This window comes from Amblyomma americanum, unplaced genomic scaffold (assembly GCF_052857255.1).
Source record: "Amblyomma americanum isolate KBUSLIRL-KWMA unplaced genomic scaffold, ASM5285725v1 scaffold_19, whole genome shotgun sequence".
NCBI classification, from domain to species: domain Eukaryota; kingdom Metazoa; phylum Arthropoda; class Arachnida; order Ixodida; family Ixodidae; genus Amblyomma; species Amblyomma americanum.
The window spans coordinates 344,425-356,859 of record NW_027526491.1 but is presented as its reverse complement, the minus strand read 5'-3'; the positions used below and the strand labels follow the sequence as shown (position 1 = coordinate 356,859).

Here is a 12,435-nt window from a genome sequence, read left to right as displayed (position 1 = left end):
CGGCATGCAGTGGTCGAGAATGAAAATTCTCGACGACAACAAAATCAGGAGCGCCGTTTTTTATCTGCCTAGGCAGCTGCAAACCGGCTTTCTTGAATGATACTGGTCTTTTCGAAGTAATCTTGCAACATTAAACAAGATAGGGCTCTAGTGGTCGTTTCGGGCATTTTCTTTGTTACAGCGAAGGCCATGGGCTTGGCCTGTTGCCTCAGTAGTCTGTACTGTCTGGTAGAATGTTACTAGCAAGCATCCGGCTTCCTGTATTCGTTTGACTCAGAAGAGAAAGTTGGCTCCGATACGCATGACAACAGTTTATTGTTTTCTTGACTAGTCTTATTTGCTATCTTAGAGTGACAGACATTAATCAGTTATGGGAAATAAAGGGCGTGTCGAACGTTCAATTATTCGTTTCATTCACTTTCCGGAAGTTTGTTTCCCTTGACATTTATTACGCACCACAATATTTACTCATGCCAGAAACTAATCATTGGCCTGCAGGCAATACACTGAGAGCATATTTGTAATCAAGGCTCCAAGGTATCTGATCCCACCGCTTTATTACGGCGCAGCACTTCATGAAGCCATGCCTCGTTCCCTGCGGATATCAGCAGGAAATCTTAATTGCGGGCCAGTTTAAGATGTCTATTTGTTTCCTTGCTTTTGTATTCACACTCATGCGAGCGCTCGATTTAACTCATGCTCCTTGTCATGCCAAATGGGTTAGCAGGTATATGCAAGCCGGTATTGTGCGCGTCTACGAAGTGAGCGGCACTACTGCCTATTCGGTATGTGTACATCATACAGGAACATTTGGACGCACGTATGTTTGCTTACTCTTGTGCCTACAACGCCCAGATTGAAATTATTACGTCAGAATTAACACTCAGGAAAGAAACATTTGCTAAGAATGTTTTACAGAATCAGTACTAACCATCTCTACAGCTGGTTTTCAGCAAACTCAAACCCATAAAGGGGAGCTTTTACAACCGTCCTGTTTCTCTCGTACCCCGAACAGTGCTTCTGGGTGGGGCGAGTACGCGATACATGAGCTTTTCGGCGAAATAAATGAACGTGATACAGAGTATGGTGCAAATAATAGTTCGTTTATTACTTAAAAGGTATTTAAGATGGCAAAAGTATAGAGAACAATTATGACCATGATTAAGGACAATTACGGCAGAATTTAATTCGTAATCCCTCAGAATTTTCTTACGAAGATGCGTATCGGTAGAAACGTGCAGGCTGTCAATATGAGCCGCTAGAGTTCTAACTGCAACAGTTGCTATTAGGGCCATTCATTCAAAGGATATAAAAATGCAAAATACTTCTAAGAGGTTGTCCTGTTAGATTTCTGCACGAGGAAGTTAAGCGAATGCTTTACTACGCCAACCAGAGAGCCATTTCGGCTCGTCGCGCACTTCAGCCGTATACCGTATGCCGTATGCCATGTGCCGTATGCCGTACGCCGTGTGCCATTTGCCGTGGCCGCCGAACGAGCTTGAGCCGCCGTTGGCTAGCAACACCGCAGGCGCTCTCCAACAGATGGCGCCGCCGTCGACGCCGCTGCCGTCGCCGTTCACTCCACCAGATGTGTATATATATATATATATATATATATATATATATATATATATATATATATATATATATATATATATATATATATATATATATATGCGCTTCGCCTCAATCACGGAGGAAGACTATACAGGAGTGAAAACACCGCTGTCTGCCGCCACCAGATAAGGTCAGAAGCCCGCGGCGCCACTATCATGCTGGCGGCGCCTAGCGGCCGTTTCGGTTGCCAAGGCAACCGGTCGAACGCGTTGCTCCCGTTCGGCCGCGAGTGCCCGACTTCTATTGAGAGCACTCACGCGTGCTTTTTTACCGCTGGTAGCCCGAAGATAAACTGGTGCTAGGCTTCAACCATTTGAGCACAGTAAAAAATAAAACGTGTTCTTTTCCATGACCGCTATAAGATGACCTGTAGCTTCTGGTTTTAAGCAGGGCTTTTGTTTGACACCGGCGCGATGACTTTGATTGGATGGGTGTAAGCGCTGTTGGCATTCGTCGAAGGCAAACATGCCTTCATGTTCGTCGAGTATGTGACCACGCTAAGTTTCATCTACCGAAGGAGAACGCGGGCGTCGTACGGCGCAGCGTTTATGACTACACGCCAGTCGAGAAGGAAACAAGCGGCTACAACTTCTCACCTCGCTCACCTTCTCCCTGACACACTTGTAACCGCTTTTGCAATTTCGAACAGAACACCTGCCTCCCATCTTATTCTAGCAAATTCCGAAGGAGGCCGCACTGCGCGTAGCAACGCTGTTAGTATTACGGCCCTTAAACAGACACCAACAAGAACTGTTGCTGTATGACTTAAGGGCTCAGAAATACAACGTCATGGCGTGCCCGCTGAAGCAAACACCCGTGTCGTCTGCTTGTCGTCTGCTTTGAGCATGCACTGCCGGAGAGCGCGCCGGAGCTGCCAGCCCGGGCGCTGCATTTTTGTTTCGCTGCGGCTTCAACAAGGTGCCGCATGGCGCCACTGCATGCGGTCCCGTCGGCGCATACAATTGTGACTTTAGAGAGTTTTAGTTTCATGTACGTAGAGGCTTCACGTACGTAGAGCTCTTACGGGTGACCAGTGCGCATGCGCAGAACGCAAAGGGTATGCGCGAGTCTCACGTACGTACGTGAGATTCGGATTTTTACGTTGCGGTCTTTGCGTTCCTTGCGTACGTAGCGTTGACAAACATGGCGGCGCCCTGTCCGCCGCTTCACAGCAATAACAGCTTCGTCGCTAGTCCCTCGAAGCGATATCGTGTTCTAAACTGTTGTATTCGCCTTCGATTTGTCCATTCTTACCCTAGCAAAAGGTTTCAAGCGTCAACTAGCTTTTGTTTTTCAGACAGAAGGGCGATTTTTCAGCTCTTAAGCCTGACGGAGTAGCGTTGGTCGTCGTCATAGCAACGGTCTCGCGAAATCACGAACTGAGGAAGCCCCAAACCAGCCAAACATAGCCAAACTGCCAAACACGAGGACAGACCGAATGGCCTGGCTTAAAGACCTGTCTTGGATGATTTAGGCTACAACCAGTGTCTGTGTTTTCTAGTAGATGGCGATAGGAATAACGCGCGGCGTGTGTCGCGTAAGTGTAACTATAAGGGTTTCAAACGACCTGCGTGCAGGCTACGTAGACTTCTCACATTTGCGTACGTGAACCCTCTACGTACGTGAAACTAAAACTCTCTTTTATCTGGTCGCCTGCGCTCGCTCGCGCTGACGGGAGTTTAACCTCCTATATAGTCTTGCTCCGTGGCCTCAGTGCATTGTAGTCGTTATGGAGAGCGCGAAAGAGAGACAAGAACGAAAGAACGAAGCGAGGAAGAGACAACGTGCTGAGGAGACGGCAGAAGAACGCGCCGCACGACTCGAGAAGCGTCGTAACGAAGATGCGGCCTGAAGAAGTCGTGCCACGTCCCGGAGTGACTCTTCAACTGCGGAAGAGACCGGTTTGAATTCTCGAGAGCGTCGGAATGAGACGCTGTGTGGACGACGTGCCGAGGAAACGAAGCTTTCGCAATTCAACATGGGTTTACCAGAACTAAACCACAGTCAATTTTTTAAACTTTTTTTCCGTACCTGGGTAATGAATGACGATTTAGTGGAGCGACCATATAACCTCCGAATAATTTCGAACTATCTAGCAGGCGTACTTCTCACCCGTGTATGTGTAATAGACATAGCTGCTGCGATGAGGTCGTCTAGGTCGGTTTTGTTTCCGCCGTATGCCATCACGTTGCAGTACTGGCCCCGCGCTGTCTTCTGACCGAATTCATTGTGCCCCACAGTCTCTACGCATTTGTCGAAGGCACCCAAGTTTGCCCGGGCAGACGTCAGAAGTCCGCTAGGGTACTTTCCGGTGGCGTCAATCACTGCGCATAACAGAAGAATTTCTCAGATCAAGTGGAAAATCTTTTCCCCGTAGTCCTACTGCTGTACCCTGCTGAGAGAAATAACGCACAAATTTTGGCTGCGAAGTCTGTTTTACACCTTTACCAGGCACAGGAAAAGTGGTCAAGTCATTTTTTTTCGAATTCTTTAGAACCCAAAGAAGGAAGCTATAGAAAAGTATGAATACAGTTTTTCGAGATGTGCCAAGCGATTGTTTCACAAATGTCTCAATCCTGTGGCACAAAACTTGTGACATTGCTCAGACGCATCAGTGCATTAACTCTGTGTGTCCTCTGAATAACGATTACCGCTACTAAAGATGTTCACCTAGCGTACCACTGTATGTGCCGCGTCGCTCCATATTTCGTTCTTTTGGGAGAGACGCGCGAAATCCGTGAAATCCTCTAGGTTGTGATACATTTCGGTTTCTGCATTACTTAATTAATTACAAATATCTGTAGCATTTGCAGGCAGTCTTCTTTCTATAGTAACAAGTTTTGATCCATCTTGCACAAACTTAAATCACTCTGACAACCCATTAATACTGCGAGAAGGGGTAAAAATATGACTTTCGTTCTGAACTACGTACCAATGCGGATATTTACGCGGGTTCTCACCTGCCAGTATACTTAATGATGACTTTATAGGTACTGGAGCTCACCATGGCTCCATTTGAGCTCCGGGGCCAGAACAGAAGCTCCATATTTTTTTCCAGCTGCGGATTATATATTTTTGTCGCCTGCTTCAATAGATGAAGTGGTTTCCATAATAAATGCTCTTAAAAACACGCTTTTCTCTGATGATGAAGAAACTGCTGTTCTTCCTACTAAGTGAGCTGTTATTAGTGCATAGAAAACATAAAACAGCAGCAACAACGTATGAAAAGATCGTTGATTTCCGTAGTTACGCCAAATACAAATTAATTGCGCTAGCACTTCGGTTTTCACTTCAGTTCCGTTGTTCAGATCTAGTGTTCACGGAAAGCATTGTAAGGTTAGCGATAAAGGATTAATGCCCATCTATGCGCAATAGGTCATTCTCTCCTTAACATTATAGATCCGTGGGAGTCCTCATACCACAGCTGGTGCAGTGGTGAAGTGGTTAAGCGATGCGCCACTGCCCTTCTTTGGCATGTGCTGGCCTGATGGAACTTTGGTTGTTTATTGGCTTGAGTTGAATCCCAGGTTGCTACTCCTGAGCAACATCTCGCGTTTAACTGAGCTACCACATGCCCCGGCAGGTAGGCAGGTATAAACGAGCCCCTCATTTCCTTTACCTTTTCTGCTAATATATATATATATATATATATATATATATATATATATATATATATTAGCAGAAAAGGTAAAGGAAATGAGGGGCTCGTTTGACAAGCATATTAAGGAAGCCAACAGTCACGGAAACCAAGGGGCATGGGGGAATGTTTTTAATCTTTTTTTTTTATTTGTAGTGCGAATCAATCGGTTTAAAGAAAATTACTTATAAAGCAGCAGAAAAAACAACCATGCCGCCGGTGGGATCCGAACCCACGACCTCCGAATATCGCGTCCGGTGCTCTTACCAACTGAGCTACGGCCCCCTGAGTGTACTTTCCCGCGAGGCACCGTGCAGCGGCAGTCTCACCTCGAGGCTGAGCGCATGCCCTTGTCAGTTACATTAACTGGCAAAAGAGGGCGCCAGCATCGCTGCGCGCGAGACTGCCAAAGCCCGCGCGCGGGAGAGGGGGCATGGGGCGCTTCGGCTGGAATCGTCGGCGTGATCGGACGTGTCTCTCGCGGCTCCGCTCTTCGCCGGCGGGGCGAGGAAGCGACGTGGAGACAGGCTCCCGTACTTGTCCCGTACGGCCTTCGGAGTATATATCCCTTGCCCTAGCGCGGGCGAACATTCGCTCGGAACCTTGCTGGTGAGTCGGACGACCTTGATTCATTAGCATACCTTGTTGCTAGCTGGCGTTATTGTTTCTGTAGCAATAAATGCCTGTTTGTGTCCACTAATGTGTCGTACTTTTGTTCCCCCAGAGCAAGGCCCGCCGTGGTCGGCGAGCGCGCGGTAGCGTACGCGATTACGGGGTGGGTTCGGGCGCCTTTGAACCGTGTCAGCCGCGATTGAGTGGGGAGAACGTACTTGTCTCCCAAAATCAAACCCCCACATCTGGCAGCACAACGTGGGGCCTGTTCTTAGAACATTGGACGACTGTCGGTTCGGTTCGAGGAACGTTCTTTGTCCGGACTTGACAAGTGCTAGGCCTAGACTGAATTTTGATCGCTAGGACCTGCGGCATGCTTTCTTTAGTGCGAGGTGTATTGCGCTGCAGCATGTTTGAACTTTTCGACATGCTCAGCACATTTTTAATTAAGATTTCCCTGGAGTTTCTTCATGGGAATCACTTGGTCCGCATCGAGGGAGCGCGAGGCCTAGCGCCCGCGGAGTCGCCGAGCCCGAAGCGAGTGAGTACGGAAGCCGCGTGGGTGGTCCGAGCTTCTGTATATACTTTGTCTTCTGTCTCTTTTTCGGCTATGCGAGTCGCGGCTCCGGGTGCCGGGTGGCCTGAGGCCACGGGTGCCTCTACGAGCTCGCTGGTATTGCAGCTCGGCACCGGGCGCTCCGACCCCGTCCGATGCGGTGGGCGCAGACCGCTCAGAAGCTGCTTTGTGCAGTGAGCGGGGTAGGACCACCCCACAAAGCTGACGTCTCCTCGCGGCTGCGCGCACATAACCCGTTTCGGGTCTTTGTTGTGGTCACGATCGTTGTCGGAGTGGTAGTTAGGCCTGAGGCTTTTCGGAGCTGCCTGCACCACGTTAAAAGAGACACGACCACCGGACCGTGTCGTTGAGAGGGGGCACATTTTGCTGCCCGTCTGTTTTTTTTGTAACCTCGCACGAACTGAGCAGTCTCGTTCAACTCAAGAAAGGGCTTTGTTCACTCGAACTTTGCGCTTGCACAGCCACCGACACGTTTTGCTAGCGAGTTAGGCATTGTGCCACGAGGCCCTTGCGGATGCCACTTCCCCTCCCGTGACCTACGTTAAAGGCACGCCGAGAGCGTTTCGGCAATTTTGCACATCCGGTGGAGCCACCCAGGCTTGCTGTCCGGTGCACATCGTCTCGCTGCCACCTGCTGCGACGGAGCGGATTGTATACTGTTCGCCGCATCCATCCGGGGCAGCTGTGGCGAGACCAGTCAGCAGTCACCTCCGGCTGCTGCTGCCCTAACGACTACTGCAGGATCCTGGCCTGCAGTTTTCCCACCGGCCTTCGATTCGCGGGCCTGCGGACACGGTAGTCCGCGGGCCATACGAGTCGTCCCAGCGGAGACCTTCACGCCGCCTTCGGAACACCGCGGAAGTCGGCGTGACCTCCGCTGCAAGACGTGCCTCAAGGACATGAAGACCAGGAGACTCCTCCATAGCATGTACTTTCAGGCGCGTGGGTCTATTTAAGTTTGGGGGGAAGTGGGGACCTGCCCTGCTGCCCCCTGAGTTTGCTTTCTCGCGAGGCACCGTGCAGCGGCAGTCTCACCTTGAGGCAAAGCGCATTCCCTTGTCAGTTACATTAACTGGCAAGAGAGGGCGCCAGCATCGCTGCGCGCGAGGCTGCCAAAGCCCGCGCGAGGGAGAGGGGGCATGGGGCGCTTCGGCTGGGATCGTCGGCGCGATCGGACGTGTCGCTCGCGGCTCCGTTCTTCGCCGGCGGGGCGAGGAAGCGACGGGGAGACAGGCTCCCCTACTCGTCCCGTCCGGCCTTCGGAGTATATATCCCTTGCTCTAGCGCGGGCGAACATTCGCTCGGAATCTTGCTGGTGAGTCGGACGACCTTGATTCATTAGCGTACCTTGTTGCTAGCTGGCATTGTTTCTGTAGCAATAAATATCTGTGTCAGCCAATGTGTCATTCCTTTACTCCCCCAGAGCAAGGCCCGCCGTGTTCGGCGAGCGCTCGGTAGCGTACGCGATCACGGGGTGGGGTCCGGGCGGCTTTGAACAGTGTCAGCCGCGATTGAGTGGGGAGAACGTACTTATCTCCCTAATTCAACCCTACAATATATATATTCTCTCTGAACAAGAATGGTCCCCAATCGATCGAAACGTCAGTTCTTAAGCGTGCGTCAGTATACTTGAACACACATATGTATATATATATATATATATATATATATATTGTCACGCGTGAATGCGGTGATCCCTGAAGACAGGAACGCAGGATCCGACGAACGTCTGCACCACAGCTCAAGATCGCTGACACCTCCGCTTCCTCTTCTTCGAGACGGCGCGTGATTCAGGTCAGCGCTAAGTGAAAATGCGGAATGCACTGTGTCACTGGCCCCCGGAAAAAAAGAGCATCGTCCCGATGCGTAGCCGGCGTGTTGAAAAAAAAAAGTTCACCAAGGGAAGTTCACGTGTTGTGCGGCCGTATGTCCAGCTCTAGCGCTACCGCTCGTGGTAAGGCTTGAGGCGGACAACGTGTACCACCTCAGGGTGCTGGGAGTGCCGAGTCTTCTGAAAGCCGTCAGGAACGACCTCATAGTTCAGGTCTCCAAGTGGCCTGATGATTTTGTAAGGTCTAAAATACCGGCAGAGGAGCTTTTCGCTAAGTACGCGTCGGCGAATGGGAAACCAGACCCACACACGGTCTCCTGATGGGTACCGAGCATCACGGCGTCGGAGGTTATAGTGTTGGGCATCTCGGCATTGTTGGTCGAGAATCCTCACCCTGGCCAGCTGACGAGCCTCTTCAGCGAGGTGCAGGAAGGTGTGAAGATCCGCATTCGGGTCGATGTCGTCCACATGCGGTAACATGGCGTCTAGCATCGTGGTCACGTCGCGGCCGTAAACGAAACGGAACGGTGGCATGGTTGTCGTTTCCTGAACGGCCATATTGTATGCAAAGGTGACGTATGGGAGCACTTCGTCCCAAGTTTTGTGCTTAACGTCGACATACATGGAGAACATGTCACCTAGCGTTTCGTTTAAGCGTTCCGTTAAACCGTTCGTATGAGGGTGGTAGGATGTCGTCCTTCGGTGGTCTGTATGACTGTGGAGTAAAATCTGCTGCAGGAGGTCAGCCATGAAAGCTGTACCCCTGTCGGTGATTAGGGTCTCCGGGGCACCGTGTCGCAAAACGATCTGATGGATGAAAAATTTTGCTACGTCAAGGGCTGTGGCACTTGGCAGAGCTGATGTTTCTGCGTATCGGGTCAGATAGTCAGTTGCCACGATGACCCACTTGATTCCCGATTGAGAAAGGGAATGGGCCCAGCATGTCCATCCCGATCTGCTGGAAAGGCCGCGATGGTGGTGCTATAGGCTTTAAGAATCCAGCAGGTTTTGTTGAGGGCGCTTTGCGACGCTGACAGCCTCGGCACGTTCTGACGTAGTGTGTAACGTCCGAATGAAGGCGGGGCCAGTAATACTTCTCTTTGATTCTTTCAAGCGTGCGGGCTACACCCAAATGTCCAGAAGTCGGTTCATCGTGTGAAGCTTGAAGGATTTCGTCCCTTAGGCTCGTCGGTATAACAATAAGGTATTGCTGATTGTTTGCGACGAAATTTTTCTTTACGAGGACACCATGGCGAACGCAGAGAGACCCTACCGAGCGCTTGAAAGCCTTCGGGGCAGTCGGGCGGGTCCCGTTAAGAAACTCAATGAGGTCGCGAAGTTCTGGGTCGGCGTATTGTTTGTCAGCAAGGCTCGTTGCACTGATCGCCTTTAAGGTGATGTCGTCGTCGTAGTTTCCGTCCTCCGTTGGGGATTCGACGGGGGCACGCGAGAGGCAATCGGCATCCGAGTGTTTCCGGCCCGACTTGTACGCCACTGTCATGTCGTATTCTTGGAGGCGCAGACTCCATCTGACAAGGCGGGCTGATGGATCTTTGAGGGTCGCAAGCCAACACAAGGCATGATGGTCCGTAACTACAGTAAAACGTTTTCCATAAAGGTAGGGTCGAAATTTCGACGTCGCCCGCACGATCGCTAAACACTCTTTCTTAGTTGCTGAGTAGTTAGCTTCAGCGCGAGACAAAGAGAGGCTGGCGTAAGCGATGACTCGCTCTCGACTGCTGTGGATTTGAACCAGAACGGCACCCAGGACTACGTTGCTTGCGTCAGTATGAAGCTCCGTATCTGCGTTTTCGTCGAAGTGAGCCAGAACTGGAGGTCATTGCAGGTGGCGTTGAAGAGTTTCAAATGCTTGTGCTTGAGGGGCATCCCACGTGAAAGGCGTGTCTGTCCTTGTCAAACGCGTCAGGGGCTCGGCGATTTGAGCGAAATCTTTCACAAAGCGACAGTAGTAGGCACATAATCCTAGAAAGCGGCGGACTTCCTTTTGGTCCTGCGGTGGAGGGAAATTGGCAATAGCATTGGTTTTGTCCGGGTCCGGCCGAACTCCCTCGCAACTGACGACGTGACCAAAGAACTTTAGCTCAGTGTAAGCAAAGCGGCATTTCTCATTTTTTAACGTTAGCCCAGAAGACTTCATGGCTTGCAGCACAACTTCAAGGCGCCGAAGGTGCTCCTCGAAAGTTGGGGCGAACACACAACGTCATCAAGGTAGACGAGGCATGTCTGCCACTTCAGGTCTGCCAGAACTGTGTCCATCAGCCGTTGGAACGTCGCCGGTGCAGAGAACAAACCAAATGGCATTGCCTTAAACTCATAGAGCCCCTCCGTAGTAAACAATGCGGTTTTTTCTCGGTCCCGTTCATCTACTTCGATTTGCCAATATCCTGATTTGAGGTCCATGGATGAGAAATATTTTGCATAGCAGAGGCGATCGACAGCATCGTCGATTCGAGGAAGGGGATAAACATCTTTTTTAGTTACTTTGTTTAGGCGACGGTAGACCACACAAAACCGCAGTGTACCATCTTTTTTCTTCACGAGGACGACAAGTGCCGCCCAGGGACTGCGAGAGGGCTGAATGACGTCGTCTCGAAGCATCTTCTTAACTTTACGGCTGATTGCGGCGCGTTCCGTGGAAGACACGCGGTAAGGTGACTGTCTGAGAGGGTGCACGGCGTCATCCGTAATTATCGGATGCTTGGCCAAGTGTGTTCTGCCGACGCGGGAAAAAGTCTAGAAGGTATCGCCGTACCCCTGGAGAAGAGTTTCTACTTGGCCTCCCTGCTGCGGCGAAAGTGCGGGGTTAATGTCGTACTGGAAGTCGGGAACCCCGGTGTGAACTTCTGTTGACGACACCATGGCAAGACTGGGAGCTCGTCGAATGTCGGCGATACCATGAACGTGGGCCACAGTAGTCCGAAGGCTAAGATGTTGGTGCTCACTGCCAAAATTCGTAAGCAGGACTTTGGTTTCTCCGTTTTCGAGGTAAACGACCCCTCTGGCGACCGCAAGGCACCGGTCGAAAAGCATAATTGGTTTGCTTTCGACGACACCTTCAAACTTTCGCAGCGTCTTCGCGCCGACAGAGACCACAACGCTCGAACGGGGTGGAATGGTGACGTCATCAAGGATGGAAAGAGCCGCGGGACGTTCGAAAGCACTGTGGGTTACGTTGTCGGTGGAGAACGTCACTGACTTCGATTTAAGGTCAATGACCGCGCCATTTTCTGTCAAAAAATCCATTCCGAGGGTTACGTCCCGGGAACACTGGTCGAGTACGACGAAGGTGGCCAGGTACGTGTCCTCTTCGATGGTTAATCGTGATGTGCACGTGCCAGCTGGGGCGATCAAATGACCCCCGGCAGTACGAAGCTGTGGGCCCGTCCAAGGTGTGGTCACCTTTTTCAGAGTCGCGGCAAAAGGTCCACTGATTACCGAGTAGTCGGCGCCGGTGTCCACAAGTGCGGTAACGTCGGTACCGTCGATTGAAATGTTCAGATCAGCAGTTGTAGTCGTAGGTGTACGGGAACGTCGCGGAGTCCGCTCACGGCTGCGGTGCGGCACCAGGCGGTTTCGTTGCGGCGAAGAATTGATGCGGCGAGGCGTGTTATCGGTCTGGTGATCGTCGGTTCGTCGTATAAGCGGTCGGTCATGTTTGTGCAGCAGTGGAGGATCTTGGACATGTCGCAGGTGAGCAACCTTGCCCCCAAAGGTTGTCGCTTCTAGTTTTCCCGACGGGGACTAGGAGACCTTCCACGCGAAATTTCGGCGGAAAAACGTCGCGGAGACGAGAAACGACGTGGAGACGGCGACCGGGCATAGCAGTGTGGTGCTTCGGGTGTCGCGGCCAGGTAATCGCTTATTTCTGGAGGCCATTGACCACGCTGCGGTCGGGGCGCATCGACACGATATCCCTGCAGACCCATACGTCGGTAACGACAGTTGCGGTAGACGTGACCGGGCCCGCCGCAGTGATAGCACAGAGCGCGATAATCGGCGGTACACCAGACGTCGCTCTACCGAGGGAGAACCTGAGAAGGGTGAGGTGGGTGTGGTTGGCGGTGAATGTGGCCAGGTGCATCCGGGAGACTTGGAGGCGGCGGTGGACGGCGAACGGCTGCGGCGTACATCATCATCTGG

At 51.4% G+C, this 12,435-nt stretch overlaps 1 protein-coding gene across 1 annotated transcript in view; it reads right to left on the bottom strand.

Annotated features, from left to right (window-relative positions):
- Positions 1-12,435, bottom strand: part of LOC144111955 (uncharacterized) — a 319,997-nt gene that overhangs the window by 288,859 nt on the left and 18,703 nt on the right. Inside the window, exon 3 of the mRNA XM_077645050.1 lies at positions 3,730-3,941. Coding sequence (XP_077501176.1) covers positions 3,730-3,941 — 212 coding nt within the window. The remainder of the gene's footprint in view (positions 1-3,729; positions 3,942-12,435) is intronic.